The sequence below is a fragment of the Calidris pugnax genome, unplaced genomic scaffold (assembly GCF_001431845.1).
Source record: "Calidris pugnax isolate Ruff unplaced genomic scaffold, ASM143184v1 scaffold44, whole genome shotgun sequence".
Classification (NCBI taxonomy): domain Eukaryota; kingdom Metazoa; phylum Chordata; class Aves; order Charadriiformes; family Scolopacidae; genus Calidris; species Calidris pugnax.
The window spans coordinates 16,781,113-16,804,649 of record NW_015094506.1 but is presented as its reverse complement, the minus strand read 5'-3'; the positions used below and the strand labels follow the sequence as shown (position 1 = coordinate 16,804,649).

The 23,537-nt window shown below is 38.1% G+C and overlaps 1 protein-coding gene across 3 annotated transcripts in view; it reads left to right on the top strand.

The window, feature by feature from the left end:
• The window catches only part of SYT1 (synaptotagmin 1), a 273,905-nt gene that overhangs the window by 174,806 nt on the left and 75,562 nt on the right, over positions 1 to 23,537 (top strand). For 2 of the 3 annotated variants that reach the window (XM_014964042.1, XM_014964041.1), the window contains 4 exons: positions 843 to 1,027; positions 13,602 to 13,724; positions 16,956 to 17,123; positions 20,453 to 20,620. In XM_014964042.1, the coding sequence (XP_014819528.1) occupies positions 843 to 1,027; positions 13,602 to 13,724; positions 16,956 to 17,123; positions 20,453 to 20,620 (644 nt within the window). The remainder of the gene's footprint in view (positions 1 to 842; positions 1,028 to 13,601; positions 13,725 to 16,955; positions 17,124 to 20,452; positions 20,621 to 23,537) is intronic. The other variant, XM_014964043.1, reaches the window with a different exon arrangement.

The following is a 23,537-nucleotide window of genomic DNA, read 5'->3' as shown; positions in this document are numbered from 1 at the left end:
ATAGTTCCATTCTGGAGTACTTATATTTAAGTGTCATCTTAATTCCTTTTTTTCCCAAAATTCTGTTCTTTAACAAGAACATTTTATCTATCACAGTAAGTGTTCTCTGTTATTTATTCATGCTTCAGCCGCGTCCAGTATCCTGGACTGAATCAATAAACAGAACATACACTTTTCTTTATAGGAAAGTATAGGTGGCAATGTAGCCATGTACTGAAACTTCACTAGCGTTAGGGCATGATGACAAACAGGACAAATGCCCCTGGATTGGACAGCCTTTTGTCCTTGGTCAGCCTTTACTGGTGACCTTGACCTGCATCTGTTGCGAGGAGTCTGCGAGCCTGTCAAGTGCAGCAGTGGGCAGAGGAGAAGGGCTGTTCATTAGAGCTGACTGCTTGCATCGCATGCCGTTCCGGAAAAGGGGAATTCCCAGTCAGTTCCACCGATTCAGCCACAATGCCAGGTGGGTTGGGGAGATGATTAAAGAAAGGAGCAAGTAATTGCCTAAATGTGCCGAGAATTTTACAGATTTGCACAGTGTAAATATTTTGGACATACTGTTTTCGGATGGTTGATTAATCAAAATAGCTGCAAGTGAGTTTGATAAGTGTCACCAGGCATGTAAATAGATAGATGTGTTAAATTGGCATTGTGTGTACAAATGCTCAGTTGGGAGAAATATACAAATGATGACAGAATATTTTAGAAAGGATTTCATGTATTTCTGCAAGGCAGTCTCGTTGAAAAGGGCTTAGCTGCAAGAGAAATGTGCTTGTTTCTAAATTTAACCCTACTAACAATTTACCACCTTCTTTTTGTGTGTGTTTCTTTTTCTCTTTCAGTGCCACCTTGGGCCTTAATAGCCATAGCCATAGTTGCAGTCCTATTAATCCTTACCTGCTGCTTTTGTCTCTGTAAGAAATGCTTGTTCAAAAAGAAGAACAAGAAGAAGGGAAAGGAGAAGGGAGGGAAGAATGCTATTAACATGAAAGATGTTAAAGATTTAGGGAAAACCATGAAAGACCAGGTAAAGTATCTTTCCTTTTCTTGAACTCTTGAGTTGCATTTGAAGGTTTCTGTAGGATGTTTATACAAAAAGTTCTGCTTGTTGCCTCAGTGGTGGCTCTGTGAAGAGGGGTCTGAGGCATCTTCTCGGTGGTATCACAAAAGATTAATCTGGGTGTGGCATCACTTTATCAAGCGGTCAGCCAATTTCCCCACTCTGCCCCCCCCAAAAAAAAAAAGAGTGGGCATATAATGACTCACCTGAAGGGGCAAGTTGATTGAGAGTGTCTTGGTTGTCCCAAAAGTGAAGCAATTGTGTGCAATTTTCACTGTCCTTTTTCAAGACTTTGACCAGGACTTAATACAGTATATATCTTTCTGGAAGTACTTCTGAGCTTACATGATAAACAAAAGTAGCTCTGAACTCTAAATCTCTTTTTACACAAAAGCAAAATTTCAGCAGAGAAAGAAACAGTACCGAATTAAAAATGAGAAGCATAGAAGCAAGGGAAAACAACCAATAAGGAAGCATTTCAACACAATGATGATAGTAGAATTCATTTTGTAGTAGAGAGGACGTTAAAGAGGACAGGCCATACTTGTAAGTCAACTGAATAACTTGGAGGAAAAGATTAGCATAATGCCCTTTGAGCAGCATCATTTTCATAAGGGCAGAAAAACTTGTCCTTCAGATCTGCTTCAAGCAAGAGAAGCAAAAGGGCCTGATCCTCAGGGACACAGACTTGACTAATTTGTTCCTGAAAAAAAAAGTAAAGATTTTTTTTTTTTAAACAGGCTTTTTATATTGTCCTTCCTGAAGCAAACTGTTGAGAATAAGGAGAAGAATGAGGACATGAACGTGAAGTATTCGTGTGTCCTCACTGCATTCCCAGATTTATTAATTTAAGAAAATAAAGGGTGGTATTTTTCAAACATAAAGTACTGAAGAGATTTAGAGAACTGCTTTGCAGAACCTGTTCAGCAGGAGCCAATAACTTTAAAGATATTGCATGGTCAAGTCTGTGCTTCCAAGACCCCTGGTAAGGTTAAGCCAGAGCAGCCCAGGAGTGTTTATCTAGACAAAGAGTGAGGATAAAACCATGGTCAGGAATGAGCAGTTCCTTCCACAAGTTGGAATCTAGTGTATGGAGAAAGCTGAGCTGAAGGCAGGTTGATTAGAAGTACAAGCCAAAACTGAGAACCCAAGGACTATGGCCAGCTGATTGGGAACAAGATCCAAGAAGAAGCCCAGAGCACAATAGCTAAGAAGCCGATGGTCAATCCAGAATAAGTGGTGATATGCCACTGTACAGTGATGGAGCAGCCACTAGTGTGGCTCATCAGCCAGTCTTAAGAGTCCTCGAACAAGTTAGCATGCTTCTCCAGGCACGTAAGACATGATGGAGGAAGAGCAAAATCAGGAGAGTGGATGAGGAAGCCTTACAAGCCTGATAACTAAGTGCAACTGGATCACCTGAGGGAAGTCTGAAAGGAGCTTAGATAAGGAGAGGAAAATAATGGATGAGCTTCAAAGGTACAGACCTATCAGAGCTAGTTCCAGTTTCCATTATCAGACAGAAGGACACTTTTTTGTTGTGGTTGCTCAGTAGACAGTATGGCAAGAAAATAAGTGAAGATCTGGTTGTTTTATTCCTGTTCATGCTGCTCAATTACAATAGCCACTACCAATGGCTATTCATTGGACAGAAGTTAACTGTTCTAGTCAGTACATTACACCAACAAAGTAAACCTTGGCTTGATGTAACACAATTTATTTTGATTCTCAGACCGTAAGTACACATTGCATGCTTACAGCTAATGAAGTTCACACCAGTTGCCCATCCTAGGTGTACTCATGTGTCTACATGCTAGTAGGCAATACAATATGAATTTCTCTACACCCCAGATTGCCTTACCGCAACTAACACAGTCCTGCACAGGCAGAAAGAGTGAATGACTGGAGACCTTTGCGTCCATATTGCAAGTGGAGCACTGTAGTTAGTGCCCTGGTGCACAGCTTCAACCTCAGTTCCAGCAGGAGAGAAGGTGCTTCATGTGCCACACTGGTGTATTGGAGTGTGTTGCATGAACACAAGACAAATTCACACCTGAAACAAACCTTATCAGGACACAAAATCACTAATATAGATGCAGCTATTCCAAGGTTAGGAAGATTAGTGAGGTTGAGCTCAAAAAACAATAGAGCAGAAATTTTGAGTTCTCCCTTGAAAAAGAATTTATGCTGATTCTGTTTTCTCCATATGATGAATGTGAAACAAACCCCTTTGCTTTAAACACTTTGATTTAGCATTCGTATATTTCCTGTATTTGATTTATAGACTTTGTTCTGGGCTATTGATACTAAGTAATTGTGAGATATTTCCCCATCAGCAATGTATGGAAAATCGGATCATCAGTTGTTGGGTTACCTTAGGCTACTGTTAGCGAACTTCCTGCCATTGAACCAAGAATAATTTGGAAGAACTGCTTGATTATGCTTGTGGAAAAATTCCTTGAGACGTTTTTTGTGTTCTGCCAATGATAACAAACCTAATACTTTCTTGTAGGACAAAAAAAGTGCAATTTGTTGATTGCCATTTATGTGGAATTTGTTCCATATTGTGTAAGGCCATTGTTGTATTTACAATATATTATTAAGTGTTTTTAATTATATTCATTAGGACCTGGATAAATGACCATGGATTCTTGGAAAATAAATATTTTAACTGCAAAATTATATTATGTAATTAATACTGAGTTTCATTTATATCTTTTTCATGGGAAAATTTGATAAAAAGCTGAATCATGAATTTCTTGTCTCCAAAGAGAGCTCAAACATTGCAAAGATAGCTATTTTAAGATTATTCCATTCAAAATATTCTCTATGGTTATTCAAATATACTTTTGCCCAAATATTTTGGAATTTAACCAATATGTTTTCTTTTTGCACAGTTAAACCTAAGGAGGGTAGGTTCTCAGTTGAGAAATGTAAATGTTAGACCTTTAATAAGTGGATGCATCACCAACTCTCCAGCCAAGTTTCCTCTTCACTATCTGGGATTTCAAAGATATCTTCAAATTTCAAAGCAAGCTACTTAAATTAACCCCTTAAATTCATACTTAGCAGTCTGATAGTGTACAGATTTTAAGTCCTTGGCCTTCAGGAGCTTTTTTCCAACTTAATTCCTAATTTGCAGTCTTAGCTGTCTTTTCCTTTTTTTTTTTTTTTTTTTTTTTCCAGTATGACTAATTGTTTATTCTGAAAGTTTGGTCTTGAATTATCAGTGCAAGTTTTAATATACCTAGCTGAACTCAATGCAATGCTAAGTGTAGAATATTTCAGTTAAGAGAGTTGAACCCCTTTAGGGTCTCTGGCATAAAACAGAAAAGGGAAAAACAAAAATGCCTTTTAGCATTTTTAATGTTAAAAAAAAGTAGTTGAAGATCAAGATGTAAATCTAATGCCATTATAAAGGCCGACATACAATACCAAAGATCTGAAATGTTGTCAAAAAACCCAAAAAGCTTAGTTCAGTTATTGTTAGGCCTGAAACTGCAAGTGCTAATTACCTGCTGCCTTCAGCTGAGAGTGCATAATAGCAGTTGATGGGCACTTGGCATCTTGCAAGATTGTAGTTCCCCGGGCACATGAAACTTAAAAGGGAGTAGCATTTGGTAAATTGAAAGTGTCAGCCTCTGGAAATATACTTTCCACCTCGGTCTGGTTTTGCTTATCAAAGAGAACTTCAGACCTACATGTACTCATGATGACCTGCACATCCATGCCAAATCATTATAGAGCCATATAGCTTGACATAGTTTAAGATCCTTTTGACATAGAGACTCGGTCAGATCCGTAGTCATACATGATAGCTAGATATTACAGAAAGTGGAATAAAATTTTAGTCTCTGTTAGAAGATTTGGGCTTCCAAAGATCCACTTTCCTGAACACTACTTCTAGTATGGTATTTCAAATGAGAAACTGTTTATGAAATAATAGCAATTATGAGCAAGTCTAGTTGAGGTAAAGTGGAAGAACTGAAAATAAGCTTAGGTTTTCGGTCTTGAAACCCGTTTCCGTTGCAGGCAATGCTTACTGTTTCAAGTAGAGCATACAACTCCACCAAAGCCCACTGGGAGGATTAGATTCCTTCTAGGGGAGGCAAACCATGAATGAACGTACTACTGTAAAAAGGTCATTTCTCCATGGTTTTTACTAATTTTTGTGTGTGGATATTTTAATTTTTATTTCTTCCTTCTATGTCCTCCTTGTCTATGTTATGTCTCATGACTGTTCTGGATTGTCACTTGCGGTAGGTTTATTTTGCTATTTGGACGGACCTAGTCTAAAGCTCTGATACATATAGTCTTCTGACAGCTCTGGCTCCTCAGCTGAGATTTATATGTAGTAGCTTTGATACACACATCAAGAGGCTGAACTAAATTGATTGGTTTTTTTTTTTTTTTTGGTTGGGTATATATTTGGGGGGAGGCTGGAGGAGGGCAAAAAAAAAGAGGTTGTCATTCTTTCTGTAGTTAAAATATTAAGTCAAACTGTACTAGAAAGCTCAAGTTTAAAATTGATAAGCACGTAAAAATAACTTGCTAATTTTATTTCCTTTTTGTATAAATGTCAGCATATCAAAAGTATATGAAAGCAGTATGTATTTTTGATGTCTTGTTTTCTAAGTGTTGCTAAAATGATTACTACCTCATGAAACTTCCTGTGGGCTCTCTCATCATCTCAGTGCAGTGCCCACACTTAGTGCTCCATACCAAACTTGTTTAAGTGCTCTTACTCCAGATTTCTGTCAGTGCAACTGAATGACTACTAGCGTCAGGGTTTTTATGAGATATTCCCATCACAGTTTTCATCTTCATAACTTTCCATGTCCGTGATTTCTCCCACTACTTTTTTCTCTAGGGAAAAAGAAAGACCCTCAAACCTCAACATATAATGGTTTTCTTAGACTATTTCACTTCATGATTTTAGCTGTTGAACAGTAAATACCCTTGCCCTTATGGAGACAAAATACTGAAAGAACAAACTTTTTAGTGTTAGGTGCCCCCAAATATTTCAAAGCAGCATGTATTGATCTGGCAGCATGAAGACCATAGCCAAACTGAAGTCAGTAAAATCCACACTGACATCCAGAGAGGGTGTTTTTTGCCAGAAATAATCCAAGAGGATCTTTTTGAGGGACAGGACTTCAGAAGACCTGGCAGTGGTCTTTTCTTCTGCAATGTTTGCTCATGTGATTGTTTTCCCAGTTGAATGCCTAGAGAATAGTGAGTCTATTTATTCCATGATGCCACCTGTGTTGATCTCTGCGTGCCAATTCCCATTTATTGGCATCTTCAGGCTATGGTGACATTAATGCTCGCCATGGCTTATCCACAATGCCATGAGACATCCTAATTCACACCCAGAAAGACAGTATGTGCTGCAGAGCCATTACAGTGCAGAAAATGAGCCGGAAACAATGGGGAAAAGTCTTTCTTAGAAAACAAGCGCAATAACTATGCTGTAGCAGCCAAAATGGATTCACTGATTCCCAATTGTACATTAATTCAACCTCAGGCTTGACCAATCATCCTGCTTTTCTACCTGCCTTAGAAAACAACATGCAGACTGCATAAAACTTCTTGAAAAATGTGAAAATAACATGTTTATGAAGATACAGTGTTATAGACGAGTGTTTGTGTTCTGCAGGGTTTTCTGCAAAACTCTTTTGTAACTCAGATTTATACTAGACTTCAGAAACCTGAAAATATGGAAGCACCCGCTGTAAGCCACAAGGCTGGGTTTATTTCCGTTCTGTCTCTTCCTTTCAGTCACTCCCAAGAAGACATAGGATCTTGCTTTTCATGCTTTCTGAGTTTCTTTTACCTCCTTCTTTTAAAATATTTTTCCTGTAAAATAATTTGTTTACTATTTTTGTAACCTATTGTACAGTTAGCATGATATGAAGATATAGATCCTACTCATTTTACTACACGTCTCGATTTCTATACTGAAGGTCCTGCCACTGGAAGCTTCTATTATCAAGGACTTTTCTTTCTTGTGTTCTCTTGATTAACAGACCAAATTTTGAATTCTTTATTCAAGACCAGAGTCTGCAGGTTCCTAATGAGTGGTGTCTAGGAAGTATGCAATTATTCCCTAAATTAAGTAATGTGAATCACACTCTTGAGACATTTACCTGTATCCACTGATTATATGGAGAGCCATACTCTTATACTAAGTGCCTGAAGTTAGCAGTTCATATCAATGAGGTATACATTTCAAATCCTATTGGGAATGCTTATTGTTTATGTTTTAAGGAAAGACATTTATTCTTTACAAAATGTTGAATGATAAATATGAATAGCAAAATAACCTTCAAGCATGAGAATATCAGATACTTGATAAAGCCCTATGTAGAGGATGGTCAGAGGGTGATCTTATCTCTTTTTGAGCATCTGAGCCAAAAGAACAGTTCTTTGCCAACTTCTAGTCCATACATCAGAGTGGCACCAAATAAATCATGTCTGCCTATATTTAGGTTAATTTTCACTGTTAAATAGGTGTAGTCCTAATTATATAGTATGATAAATTTTTCAAACAGAAATAAATGTAGCACTCGGAGCGGTCCTACCATGTTGAGGAGCCAGCTCCGTCCCAAAGCACGCTTCCATCTGGCCTGCTGCCATTCATGTGGGGAGGATGGAGAACAATTGATTGAGCAGCACGCACCGGCCAAGCAGCCTGAAGCTGCCTCCTACTCACAGCCTGCTGCTTCGTGCAGCCGAGCCCCACCATATGGGAAGTGGGGGCAGAGCACGCTAGCGATCCTGCAAGAGCGCTTGCTTCTTTTTGTTCTTCTGCATGGGCCCCGTGTTCTAAGCACAGCCCTGACCCATGGGGTGAAGTTCAACATAGGCCCCCAGCCTGAGATTGGCTGCATCTTTTTTCAGCAGATAAATACTGGCTACAAGAAAAACAGGTTGATTTGGGGGCTTAACCACTCTAGCTTGAATGTGTGTATTCGTATTGTACATTGAGCACCTCCAGTGTTTGCTATATTCTTCTATTGCACCAGGAAAAGTTGGTATTTTATTATCCAAACAATTCAGTGAGCTCTGAAGCTGAACACAATGACCTCATGTCATAGACCTCCTAAAGAAAGAAAGCCTTTTGAATAATCCAACAGACCATTTAAAACCTGGATAACAAGCAAGGAAGTAATGTCAAGGCATCGCATGCTGGACACAGCAGGGTCTTGCTCGTTCTGTGCATCGGTGTGGCCCACGGCTGGTGTGCGAGGCCAACACTCTTACAGCAGTAATGGCAAAGTAGATTTCACAATGACCAAAGCCTGGCTCAGCCACTGGAAACCCATGCGCAACATGCTCTTTAAATTAATTCATGGAGAGAAAGCAGATGCTGAAAGAATGAAATGTTGCCTTTCCTTCTGAGGGGCTCTGATAGAGAATGTGCTACAATTGCAGGTTTTTCTGCTTTGTGATAGGGAATCAGGTAGGAATTTTTAAAGGCTTTTCTTTTCCCCTGGGATAAAAATTGGCCAGGTGAGAATTATGGTGTTTGTGAATGTGAAAGAAATTGATAAGAGGTGCACCACCATTAGTGGAAATGCAGCCATTCCTAGGTGCGGAGGAAAAATTGCCTTTCTGATAAATTCATTGTTGGACATGGCACAGAACATTCTCGCTACAAAACAATATTGTTTTCTTCCATTCAGCTCAGCAGGCATTGCACAAGCCTGAGGACTGGGCATCATTCACACCTTAAAAAAATATCCCCTTCACCATGTGAACAAAAGGAATGATTGATGGGGCAGGCGGAGATGGAACTCGGGACGGCAGCATGCACCGTGCAGCAAATAAACATACAGGCTGCAGTCAGCGTTAGGTTTTCCATCCTAATGTCTTTCCTTCTTGCTTACTGGCAACTTGTTTCCTTAAAAGTGAGGTCATAGGTCATCCCATGAATGGAAGGAGCCCTAAAAACTGATAATGAAAGTGTTTCTTTGTATATGACAGTGAAACACACTTTGCTTGCAGTCCTAAATAGCTTGTGGCATGCAGTAGGCGTTAACAATGGGATGTGAAGATAACTCAGACCAGAATCAATGATCAAAATACACCTTCATGGGTCTTTGCATCCTCCTGGTGACTCAGATGCCATTGTGGTCTCTGCCTCGCTGTGCAGGAGGCAAGGAAGTTCACTTGCTCCCCCAGCAGCTTTGTTACCCAAGTCCGTATCAGTTTGCTTTTCTGGAGCTTCTTCCACACATGTGGAGTCTGGAGGCAGCCAGCAGACCAGCTGTGAGAAATCCCCTGCAGACCCTCTGAATTTCTACACATAGCTTTGGGAGGGATTAAATGAAAGTGTGCATAATGCTGGTTTAATCTCCAGAATGTCTCTTGTAGTTTGTGGTGACTGATAGTGGGCTAAACCCAGTGACAGGGTGCAGGGCTTTTGGTGGAACAGAGCTGGAAGGAAGGGATGTTCACTGTATCAGGGGGGCTGCATCACTGGAGAGAGAGGCTTTTGTTGGCTGGGGGAGTGAGAGAGGAAGGAAGCCCAGAAAATGTAAAAACCCACTGCAAGGCGCAGAGTTGCCAGAACTGCAATTACAAGCAGTTTTGTTTTTTCTTTTTTATTTTTTTTGTGCAAAAGATGAAACTACAAAAGATTTGAAAATGGAGCATTTTTAATAACCCAGAGAAGACTGTAAAACCACCCTTAATTATGTTTCAGAAGTCAAGAAACAACCAGCAGATTGAACTGTGGATCCCAGATTGCTGTAATTTCACCCTGTTTGTTGTAGGAACCACTACAGAGTAGATGAGCTTGAAAACAATTAACTAAACATGGCACAGAAAAGAAAATCCTAATGCCATATGTGGATTTATGTCTGTACCCCCAGTTAGAACTAGTTACAGTGGTCACTTAAATAGGTATTAAATGAAAGGTTGCTCAAAAATTCATTTTGTCTTCCAGGTCTAACATATATTGTATATTGTGTGGCTTGCTTAAGGTCCCTGGCACAACATAACTTTTCCGACTTGCTGATTTCATTAGATATGGATGTACCATCGTGCAGGGGTTGTATTGGATTAATTCTTTTTTGCACATTCCTACATCTGCTTACGTATAAGCCTACATTTTTCAGATACTTACACACATGTAAGAGGATATGGAGGTTTCATTGTTGTGTATTTCTGCATATGTTATGCAGAAATGAAGAAATCACTTGAGTGAACTTCACAGTCATCCCAAGTTAGAAAAAATAAATCTGGTCTCCACCACAATGTAATAATGGATTTCTATGCTGTGTATTTCACAGAAAAGGCTTTTAAAATGTCATGGAATTAAAAGAAATATTAGGAAAGGAAGGGCTTATATTCCTCTGCATCTAAATCCAGGCTTTCTGATCACAGTTGTGTCAGTTGAAGAGGCTTGAGGAAAAAGCTGGCTCATAATTAAAAATATTTTATTATGTCTAAACCCAATAAAATATAGCTGCTTATTTTAATTGATTGTAGCAATACAACAGTAAGATCCAATATAGTGTGCTATAAATTGAGGGTTGCAGTACTATTCCATTAAATATTGATCTTTTAGAGAATCATAATACAAAATGAAAATCCCTATGGGGTGTTTCAAGTACTTTGAAGCAATCCAATTCTTCTTCCTCTTTGGAGCTCAGCATCTGCATCAAACATGAGAAACTTCTGTGCTTCCTTTGACTCAGCTTCTTGAAGCACTGGCATCTAGTTTGAAAGCAAATAAATACTTTTCTTGATGGTAAAAACTATTATGTACAGACTGCTGTAGGGATAATACTTTGTAATTTCTTCCCTCCCACGACCTTGGCCAAATCCGAACACTGTCTCATTCTTAGTGTCTCTTAGCACTTCATTGTTTCTGAGTCAAGGTCAAGAAGAATCATATAGGACTTCAGCTGATGTGAGCAACAGGCAATGTTTTCCATCTCTCCTGGGCAATTGATTTCACCTTCCAATAGGCCTCTCATAGCCTGCAGAGAAGAGTTTCCCAACCATGCAGTGTTTTCTGCCAGCACTTCAACACTCCCTTGCAAGAGGGACATTAGGTTCTCATTATATTTTCCATAGTCATAGTAAGAACTTTTTCACATTGAGTTACCCACGGCTCTGGCATATCCCAGATTGATCAGCTATGCAGAAGAGTATATATTTTTTTCTAGAGAGAGTATGGATAGGTAACTATTGCCTTGACACAACAGATACAAATCCTTCATACCTGAAAATGAGCATATAAGTTTCTTTTTGCATCCTCCCTTTTATTACCAAGGAATGGCTGTAGGATAGTTCATCTCAAACAAAATCCAGGTCAAAAGTAGGTGGTACAGCAGAAATTCCAGTACTTATCCCAGAAATGGTGATATACCAGAGCTGTTTATCACTCTTCTGTCATGGAAGAGTGCCCGTCTGCTAGGGCACTACTGAGATGATTGCTGCCTGTTGTCTCCAGGGTCAGGCAAGTGTGAGTGCTTTGTTTGGACTGAGTCATGTTTTTTTTCATTTTTTTTCCTTGGTCACAAAACCTCAGGCCTATTTTTATTACCAATGAGAACAAGGTGTTTGGCATAGTCACATCACCCCGTATGCTGAAAGTCCTGTGTAGGGTCCTGCAGGGGCTGTGCCTCAGGCTGGCTTTGCTCCAGCACTATCCTCTTGCCATTGAACCTGCTGCTAATGAAGTGTCACACACGTTGTTATACTGACTAAAATGTTGTGCTATATCCAGGGAACTCACTAGCAGCTTGATGATTAAAAGGTCTCAAAATAATTTTCGTTTCGGGCATTTCCAAATAGAAATGGTTTAGTTCAAAAAGTAGTACTTCTCCAACATCACAGGTGATTCTCATCCACTGTCAACCCTTCCCACCAATCTCATCCAAGTACACTGTAATTTATGTTCCTAGTAACGAGCACATCATTCACTAACATCCAGATATTTAACCCAGCTCCTCAGCTGGCATAAATCAACGTTGTTGCATCAATTTCAGTTGAGCTATGCCAGCTGAATTTCTAGCTTATTTCAATAAGTAGAGAAATAATTGCTTAATACTGTACAGTTTTGAGTCTGACCTTTTGAATTTAGATCTGGCTTCTGAAAAATAACATTTTCTATCTCAGAGATCAATCTTCCATCTTACCACACCCATCCAACTGTTGCATTGCCCCCACTGCCTTCATGGCTGAGTGAGAATCTTAATGCTTTCACATTCTTTCTTTCACTAACCACGATAAACTATGGGTTTAGCTACTTTACAGCCTTTCTGTCTCTTTGGATAGAGCACTCCAGCTGCAACCTGTTGTTTATATATGCTGTAGGTTTCTTCAGACCAACTCACATTGTGAAAAAAAGAACATAAAAAATCTTATTCTTGCACTTGTCTGTTTCTGCAAGCAGAAGTTCCGTATAGAAGGAACTTTCATACAAATAGGGGTCTTATAGATAAGCATACTGATTACTACAACATGCAAATAACAATTCTGGATGAATGCTCAGTACTGATTTCTTGTTTTCACACTCTTGACTTTATTTTACATTTTCCGCTATTTTCCACTGTTTTTCTTATCACTTTTGCCAATTTTTCAGTTCTTACTCAGGTAAGAATTTGCTGGAATAAGATCTACATACTTAGTTATGGTCCATATGGTTTAATAATTGTATGAATTCCCTTTTGCACAGTGCAAATACTTCTGCTTTCTGGTACAGAAAAAAAAAATTATTGCATCTTTTAGTATTTTAATTATGTACAAAATCTAAGATAACTGCTGTGTCCTTTAAAAATAGCAGGTTTTATGCAATAGACAAAGCTGTAAGCAGTTCTGTATCTCTTTATTTTTGTATTTCTTTCTAAGCAAACTAAAATCAACTTTCAATCAATTTGGTTCAGCCAAGCTTTATAGCGAGAATGAATAAAAAGGAAATTGGTCTTGGAAGAGGGGGGGGGAGAGGAGAAACATGCATTTGCTAATGGCATGGTGAAAACTTTGCTTCCATATTCATTCTAAATAAACATGAAAAATGTTTGGCATATGATTGTAGGAAGAACTCATCCACAGCACACGCTCTTTATCATAGTAATCCTACAGAAATGTGATGCCAATTGCAAACAATTCACAGCATGCACAACCAGGTTTGACGTTGCCAAGATATTCTTAAGTTGAATGAATGTGTGACTTTGCTTATTTAATAGCATGTTTGCCTCCTTGTGCCTCTTTAAGAGCCAGTGTGAGCCCAGAAGAACTTTTGATATCGAGTTGATACTTTGCTTCTACTTTCAGGTTTTTTTACAATCGTTGCTTGTAATAGTCCAAGAAGCTTTCTTCCTACTTCCATTGCTTGCTTGCTGGTTTATAACATCTTCTTGAGCAACCTCAATAGTATAAATTGATATGTAAACTGCATATTTGGATTTCTGCTGTCATGCTTGCTTTTAATGGCTTTAAAATAGGTTTGAGGACACTGTCTATTTTAAACTGGTACTTAAGAGTTTGCCTTATTTATGAATATTACATACCTTCTTTCCAGGCTCTTAAGGATGATGATGCTGAGACTGGGCTGACTGATGGGGAAGAGAAAGAAGAACCCAAAGAAGTGGAGAAACTAGGCAAAATCCAATATTCTTTGGATTATGACTTCCAGAACAACCAGGTTTGAAACAAGCAACCTGTAACTTTTCATTTCTGTGTGTGCAAGGGGAGACTGAAGTAATACATTTAGTTACAGTAGATATTTCTGAAGTCCTTGCTGCTTACACAGAGTAAAGGGGGAAAGCAAGACTCAAGATTCATGATGAGGTACTACTAAATTGGTATTCAATGTACTCAGAGTTTATATTACACCTTTATTCAAAACTGAAGACACTGCTTTATCTAATGGTTACTAATAGCGTATAACCAATCAAAGTCAACCCACATTATATTATGGAGTCTGCCTGCAGATGGTAAGAGATAGTTTCAGCCTTCAGTTATTTAAAACATAAGCAAACAAAAGATGCAAGGAAAAGAGAGCGACATAAGAGTAAGTTGATTCATTGTGGGTCTTTTAGCAAGTCAGTAAGATTGCCAGGAGTAGCCTTCTCTCACTTCATCAAATGTGCACTTTGCCTTATTTAATGAGCTGCATCAGGTTCTGTTGCTCTCCATTAAAGTACACCTGCTAGCCAAGAAAATGTTAGTTTGGAAGAAAAGTCCAAATAAAAAGATCTGTCTCCAAAACCAGGAAAGTTGTACAAGAAGAATCTGTCCAGTCAAGGACTGATACTGCTTCACTCTGAAGCTGGTAAGACCCAAGTTTTCAGTAGAAATAGACACCATAATGTGATGTAGACTTAGAAGAGGCCTACTTAACAGGTCTGGCCACATCCTGAACTACCTCCTATTTAATTCCCCTTCCTGGCCTCTTGATGTTGTTAGGATCACTCTTTTCAATTACACCAATTCACAGCCTCACTGTGCTTAACTTTGGATTGAAGTATACCAACACATCTGACTTCCTCACTTCTACTGCATGGCTTTTAGTGAACTTGAGAATACATACCCTGCATTTCATTTTTGACAATTTCAGTCAAAACCACTTCGTTCTTTTCTAGGGAAAGAAAGCATTACTGAACTTAAATCCCTGTTAATTCCTGTTCTTCATTTGAACAGACTTCCACATGTACTTGTGATTTATTTCCACATTCATATTCTTTACTTGATGCTGTTCACAGAATGCGGTACACTTACTCTTTTGCAAGACAAATAAAATAAGAGAAATTAAGAAAAATTTCTGTGTCAGAGGCAGAGTATTTACACACAGCTATGACCTGGCATATTGCATAGTATTTCCCTGTCTTTTCAACTATTTTCTGACTATCAGTCCTTGTTTATCAATGCAAGAGCAAGAAAAAAATTCTGAAGCCTTTCAAGAACCCATGGTTAAAGGAGCTTTTCCTCGACTCCCAGAGCAAATTCGTTGGCCATGTGATGAGTCACACTGATCCCCCTTGAAATCAGTATGAAATCACTATGAAGCATTAGACCCTTCAGAAGCAGAAGATCTAAAGAGAGGGAAAGGAAAAGCTGCAAATGTGTTCTGACAAATGGATTTCAGTTTCCTTAGAATATGAAAACAAACTTTCTGTGTGAATTTTATTAAAGGAAATGTTGATTTTGTGAGCTCTGTTTTACAAAGAGAAATAGGACAGGAGAGCAACTAATTTGTAGAAGTGTGTAGCATTTAATTAAGGTAATAAATTATTTTAGTTATGGTTTGCTATTTTATTTTGCTGCTCTAAACTATGTTGCAGCTTGGAATTTGTCAGAGAACAGACAATATAAAAGAGTAGAAAAGGGGATTCATTAGGTTAGTATAGCACAGTGGCATGAAACTACAGACCAAAAATCCAGCTAAAATATTGCATAGGGTAAAGAACGGAGTCAAGATAGCCAATGTAGTCTCTGGAGCACGATGCCTCAGTTTTAGAGAAAAAAATTTAAAAGGGAATTGAATTGCTTTTCCACTCTGTTAACTAAAAGTCATAGATTTGTTTTTCATTCTTTGATGTGAAACACTTGATGTAGATCCTGAGCCTATCCATGTATTTGTAAACTGTTATGCATCTAGCATAAGAATGAGACAGAAAAGGAGAAGTGTTTCTTACGGCCAAAGGAAAATGTTTCATGGAGCTTAAGAGTCCTATAGCTAGGAAAGCATGCAAGCCATAATGCAAATTTAAAACAGGTAAAAATAAATCCAACTTTGAGGAATCTCCAGAAGCCAGAAGCTTTTTTCCTAGATTGACTATATTGTTCTGTATTTCAGTTATCAGAGTTTCTATTTCCAATTTTAAACAATTCATCCATGAGAGAGAAACAAATATATTGTGACTGAAGCACTGATTTAGAAGAAAATATTCTCAGTTTTCATTCCCAGTTTTTAATATCTTGCCTACAGATTGACCTTGAAGAGTCACTTGAATGTTTACCTTAGTTCTGTGTCTATGAAATAAGATCTAAAGTATTTCCTTTCTCTTAGTGTCATTATGCTGATGAGGCCTAATACAGGCTAAGATGTCTAGATAACATAACATAACATAACATAACATAACATAACATAACATAACATAACATAACGCTTCATTTATAACACTTAAAAATGGCCAAAGCATTTACAAGTTTAAAATGTGCTTCAGTCTTATTTTGAAAAGGATATAAGAGATTTAAGAAACTAATTTTTCAGTTTTGCAGTGACATTTCAAATTGTTATTAGGATTTAGTTACTAAAGGTTAGTTTTCATGGGCTATTTCTTTAAAATGCTGTCCTTAGCTTACTACCTAAACCCTTGGTATACATAGCCAGAGAAGTGAAATATAAGGAATACTGCAGGTTCCATTTGTTTTCAATAAAGCTCTGCCTGAGGATTTGCATTTGATATATCACCTTTTTGTGTTTAGTCGGGGGGGAAGGTTACATGTTGGGGATTTAGAATACAAATTTTGTAGTCAAAATTAGACATTCTTGATTGTTTAATAATGTGATTTCTATTCATTGTGCCCAGCATAGAAAAATAATGCACAAGAGGAGAGAGCAATTGAAAGTTATTTGATTGCAGTCTTTAAAAAGATGAAGTCTGTATTTAGCTGTAATCAACTGCCCTTTGAAAACCTCTTTTCTGCTTAAAAACAGCCTTTGTACAGTCTGCATCTGCCATAATTGGTTTTCTAAAGTCTATAGTGTTGCTTCATTTGCCTTCCTTGAAATGGGGGAGGGGGTGTGGGGGGTGTGTGTGTGATAGTTTTTCATAGACCAGAAATAGAGTCTGCATGTGTATTTCTCTGTTGCAATTTTTTTATAAATATCTATTTGAAATTTCAGTCTGCTGTTTTTCTCTCTTTTCAGCTTCTGGTTGGGATTATTCAAGCAGCTGAGCTGCCTGCATTAGATATGGGTGGTACATCTGATCCCTATGTGAAAGTTTTCCTGCTGCCTGATAAGAAGAAGAAATATGAGACAAAAGTCCACAGAAAGACCCTTAACCCTGTTTTCAATGAGCAATTTACATTCAAGGTATTTTTTTGATAATTATTTAAAAATTTTTATTTAAGCACTGTGTATCTCATGCTTGGCTACAGTCAGACATCTTAGTTAATTGGTAACTGCAGCGTAGTGATTTTTCTGTTCATGATTTTTCATGAATGTCACCTCTGATATTCAATCTTATGACGAAAATGGAATAACATAGGGTCAGACCTCAGTAGGTGTAAAAGGCACAGTTTGATTTTAGACACTTCAGTTATCCTGATATATGAATACCTGATCCATATTTTATGGCTGGATAAAACTTACAAGAAAGTCAGGAAACAGTGACACTTGACAAATGTCAGCTAAATTTCACTAGACCAGAGTTTTCTTTAAATATCTTTGTACTCCGATTTATTAATTCCAGTATACCATTTCTTTTCCCCTCAAAAATAAATTAAAACTCAGGGAAGGTAAATGGACGAAATGGTAGATTAATCTTGCTAGACTTTGTCATAGCAATTCTTTGCCATGCTACTTTACATATGAAAAGAAATCATGTCCCGGGTTTAATAACATAGGAATTAAATACATGTAGCTAATGTTGCAATATTTAAGTTGTTCCAATAGTATCTATCAACAGCGTTTTTCTAAGATTGTAGCTGTACCTAAACCCAAGTTAAATAAAAGAAAGGAATACCATAGAGCATGTTTCCTATGGCTTTTCCTAATATACATTCCTCTGCTGTTACTTTAGGCCTTTCTCTCTGTGCCCAATCTTATAATGACAGCTGCAGATTGAAAACAGGAACAGTGAAAGACTCAGACTATGTAATCATTCAACAAGAACGATATCCCTGGAGGCCAGAACTACTACTGCATATATAAGCTTATTTTTTCCCTTGAAGATGTTCATCAAAATAATCTTTTGTGGGGAGTTATTTTTTTCTCGAGCTTTCTTAAGACAGTATTTAAAAGAAAACTGAGTTATAAATTACAGATTCCCGTGCAGCTCAAAAAAGAGAAGAAAGAACTATTAATGCTGTCATCTAAAATGAAGGCACAAATTATTAATCAGATCATCCACTCCTGGGCTATAACGTCCACTTGTTTTAAGTCACATCTTTAATATTCAAATGTTATACTCCAGAAGAAAGTTTGCTTTTGTCACAAGACCTGACAGAGTGTTTAGGTGTGTCCCAATGTGGCACTGGTCATTCCCTGGATACTGTGGTCTGTACTCAAGAGAAAACCAATGGAGCATGCCATTGTTCTGGGCATTACAGTGACCATTTAACTAGTGCTGCAACTGTAATAAATAACTTCCGTGAGAAATACTGACAACATCTCATTTACTTGGGCAGAGCCATACTTCTGTGACTGCTTCAGGTGGTGCACAGCTTCTCTTAGCATCCTTTCCATCTCTCTCTTTGGCAGAGCTGCCCACCAGGCAGCCCAGGCCCATTTTGGTACCGGTGAGCTGCCTGCCTTCCTTCCGTAGAAGGGCTAATGGGGATGAGACGGGCTATGTTTGTGCTGTATGGCATCTGGAGCCCTGGACCTCATTCATTCTTCTTTGGGTTGTTCTCTATGTTAGTCCCCTTTTCAGTTCTGTGTCCCAGACATCCATGGTGCTGTTCCTGGGTGCAGGAACTCCATCAGGCTCCAGATGTCTGAATTGTGTACCTGCACTGTGCTGCCAAAAGGGAACTGAGAAATCCCAGCTGGACTACATCAGTCTGGCAGAGAGAGGTGTTCCTCCTCAGGCTGAAAGTGGGAAGAGGGTTCATGTCTGGAGAAGTGACATGTCTGTGTCAGAAAAACACTCCTATACATGTCCTTCTACCAAGGACACCTGCATTAAGTCAGGAGGCTGAGGATTTCTGAGCAGAGCAGAAGGCAGGGAGAGGGAGCAGTCCTTCACAAGAGCTAAAGGCATCCTTAGTTGTCATGAACAAAGCTGTATGCCGAGGCTGTTTTAGAGGTAATGAATGGAGGAAGTACTGCCACTACATCTTCTTTAAAAAGGAAAGTAACTAAAATAAGCCTTACTGAGGTAGAGTTAATGATAAAAAAAGTAAACAATGATAAATGTAGTCTTTTCATATGTTCCAAATGGCCAGGATCCATTAAGTGGTACTGTAAACTGATGAAGAAAGAGACTGTAGAACATTGCTCTTCTCCTGTTTTTGAGGCTGCATAAAAATAAAAGTGGAATTACTTAGCATTTTGCCTTCCACATACGTTTGCCTCTGTAGCTTTTTAGAGGCTACAAAAAATTTACAGAATCAAAATAGATTTTGCTATAGCATTTATTAAAATACCCAACCCTGTACCCACTGAAAGTATTGTACTCAGTAATGGCAGCTGGAGCTAGAGCTTCTTTTAAACATTATATAACATGTTACAAAAAAGAAAAACTACTCATGTTATTAGAAGTATATTAAAAAGCAAGTAGAAGCCAAACAGTAACAAAAGACAACAGTCCTAGGGTTTAAACAGACTGGAACATACAGCGGTTAACAAGGCCAATGATAATGTGATAGTTTCATTTCTCTTTTTATATAGACAATTAATAGAGAAATGTTTACTGAAACCCGTGGAAACCATTTATACTTGCAGAATATATTCAAATTGATGAAGTGTTCAGTGTAAATCCAAACAATTCCTAAATCAGACCTCTCCAGATAGCCACTCAAGTGTAGCTTACCTGAACTGCACATCTTCATCTGAATATTAAAAATGTGACTCATAAGCATCCTAACCCACAGCATCTGTCCAAAACACATCAGAACAGCTGGAGAATTAGTCAGAACTTGGCCTTATGCCACCACAGTTTCTAGCTGTACACTGTGACTTAGAAAGCACCTTAGTGTCTACAGTGTGAAAGGTATAATAATGAAAAATATGCCTTGGTAAGTAATAGGTAGTGGTACTGTAAGAGAACTATTTAGTGTCTAATTACTTTGTGTCAGATACAGTAAGCCAGTTCTCTTTTTCATCAGTCTGGGAGTTACCCATTTCTGAGTGATGACAGTTGATTTATTGAGGAAAAGATACCACTGCGTGAAAAGTTCATGTGTCTTCAGTGCAAATAATTGGGCTTCCTGCTTCAGTTTCATCACCCACAAAATGAAGTAGAATGAGCAAAACCCAGGGAGTGATGAGTGAGCTGCCACATTGTTCTATTGAGTGCCTGAGCCAGGTCTCAAAAAATACTGCATCTGGTGACTCTGAAACAAATACACCTCATAATTTTCTCTGCATTTCAATTTACCCGAGATGACAGCTGATAAACCAAAGAAAAAGATTTGCATTGTAGTGGACTGATCTTTATTGTCTCAGATACGGAGTTTGTCATTTTCTCTTCTTTGCAGGTGCCATACTCCGAGCTGGGTGGAAAAACTCTAGTGATGGCAGTTTATGACTTTGATCGTTTCTCCAAACATGATATCATTGGGGAATATAAGGTTGCCATGAACACAGTGGACTTTGGTCATGTCACTGAGGAGTGGAGGGACTTGCAAAGTGCAGAGAAGGAAGAGGTAAGAAAAATCAGACATTTTTTTCCCCCCAGGACACTTTTCTTCTTAGCTAGAGAAGCAGTCAAACTAACAATATTTTTTTTGCCGAGGCAGCTCCCATCTGTTATCAGCTTTTCTCAGACTTACTTTGTCTGATAAATTTTTGATAAGCATCTTTTCCAATACTCATTGAATGGTACATTCTGCTTTGCTAATCCTATTTTCAATCTTTTTGATACTTTATGCAACATATTAAGGAAGTTTTCATGAGTTGCACTTTTTCTTGAATTGATGCAGTTTGGGTACATAGAATTTGCATTTGAATTATAAGAGCAGTGTACATTTAGGTTTCTTTGTGGCCGTAATCATTCTCAATGTTTGCATCTCAAGGCATCTTATTGTGCATGAGGATAATGGTAGGTTTTCATTTAAATACCTTACAATTTTATTGAGCTGCTATGCAATAATATCCATTGATTAGTTATGCATTTGACAAAGACCTTGGAATGGCATCTCACTCAAATATTAATCATCTTTTTTATTTTCCTCTCTGTGCCAATATCCTGTGGGTTCATTATTTAGTAGGTATAGTGCTACATATACACAAGACACTTTTTGAAACATTTCATCACTAATGCTGTGCATCCTGTGAGGTTGTTCATACTGGCACATCCACCTTTTTGCTTATTATAAGACCATTTTGTACTCAGTTTTACATTATTTTTCCTTTTGATTGCTAGATAATATCTGCCCACTCATAATAGTCAGAGTGCACAGCGTGCTTCAGTTCTCCAGTGGGAGAAGAAGGAATCTGAGCCTGAGTTCCTCATTGTCTAATTTAGCTAATAAGCTCCTTTGGATTCAAACCTTAGTTTCTGTAATTAAAGAGACAATCTCTGAACGAAATCTTTCATTAACTCAAGTGACGAAAACCTGAATATTGGTTTTAGACTACAAGTTGTGAGAAATTCAGCAGATGTTGAGTCATGCAGCCTTTTCAGATTTTCAAAAATGGTAGCTTTGAGTCTTGCCTTTTTGAGGGTTTGTTTTTAAAGACTGTCTTTTCCGATGTATTTCTTCTACTGATTATTGATTTGGAAGCCACTGCTGCGTTGAGCCTATTCTGCATGGCATTGTTTCATAGTGGCAGCATTTGCAGGGCTCTCTTATTGCATGTGACATTGGTATCCATGGTATATGGGGCATTTTTCTTGCACTTCTAGCGCTAAAGATGAAAAAGGAAAAAAAAGATAAAAAGGAAGTTTGAAGGTCAGGGGCCCTGTTCCTTTAAAGCCTCAGCATATCAGAAAGCTAGAAATGTGAAATCAGAGTGTATTAATCCTTCTAGACTTTATTAAAAATCAAACTGGACTTTTATTGCACTATTGTGTGTGATATCAAAGTGTTTCAGGTTTTTCTGCTGCAGAACACATAAAAGAAGCCAAATACTACACAAAGAGGAATTGAACTTTCACCTTTTTAATATAACTTCAAGCTTTTAGAACATAAACAATGACATCCACAGATGCAGGTGGCAGATAACATGGCATAGATTAGTGTGGGGTTTCATCTGCCTTGTGGCACAGAACGTTGCCTCTTGACTTTTCTAGCTCATGCCCATAGTAAGACCTGACTCGGTCCCTTGGTTGCTTCACAAAGTTCGTATCCTGCTAAAAAAAAACGATGTTAAAGTTGCTTGAAATATAGCGTGAGATACTTCCGAAAATGCATTCCGTCTTGGAAAGAACTTTTTACTGAAGAAGGTAATTAAAAGAAATAATTCTCAAAGTATCTAGATATTAGAAGAGTATTACAAGAACTTTGAATAGTTTGCAGGAGGGACGAAACCTAGGTTGTACCTTATTTGTGCTTTCAGAGCCCAAGTAAACTGACAGTTAGGTATTTTTACATGTGCTTGTCATTTGTCTGTGCAAACATATTTGCATAAGAGTAATGTTAACTAGAAGAAAATAGCCTTCCTTAGTTCCTTCTTCAGCCTCTGCCCTCACCTTTCTTCATATGTCAGGTACTATAAACACAGGAAAAACATTATCACTTTTGTAAAGTTTTTTTGTTAGTTTTGGGTTTTTTTGGTAATTTTGAAATTGCTACTGCTGTGTGGCTTTTTTGATTATGAGAAGCTAGGCAATATCATCCTATGAAAACATCCTGAAAAACTGTGCTTGCATCAACTGCCTAAATGTACTGAGTATAAAAATCTTATTTTTACTTCACTTTATGTTGAATTCAGTCACAGAATATACAATTTAATTAATACTGCAATCATTGAGGGCAAAATCATTTTACGAGCAGTTACGCTTCTTTTTGCTCATAAACCTCCACTGCACTTTCCATCCTTTTTTTCTAAATGCACTAGAAACTGATGGCAGAGGATGAAGGTTTAATGAAATATTTTAGCTCTACCTCTTACAGCCCAGCCATTTGAATGGCATCTCTCTGACACTGCATTCTCTTCTGGGAAAAGGTCTTATTAATATATGTATGTTGGTAAAGCACTTTGAAGGTACACGGCTTTATGTAAGCATTTGTTCTGACTGTGAGAGGGGCTTTGGGAATGTTTAAGTCTGTACAATGACTGCTAAATATTGGGGAGGCCACTACTAATGAGCCACATACCTTGAATCCTTTTTCCCTGGCTGCTTTTAGTTCTGCTGTCCTTGTGAATATATGGAGGTGATTTATCTAGTAGTCCTTCAGTCTCATATGACTGAGAGCATGGGAGGGAAGAGTGGTAGATGCTGAAAGATTATTCACTTTTACCAAGTCTGACATATAATGGTTTGGGCACAGAGTGTTAAAAAACAGATGACAGGAGTTTGTTTCTCTCTGTCATCTACCAAATGTCACTGCCATTAACTTTATCTGAGTACACACTGCATTCAATATCTGTTATCACTCCAGTACAGAAGGCCAGACA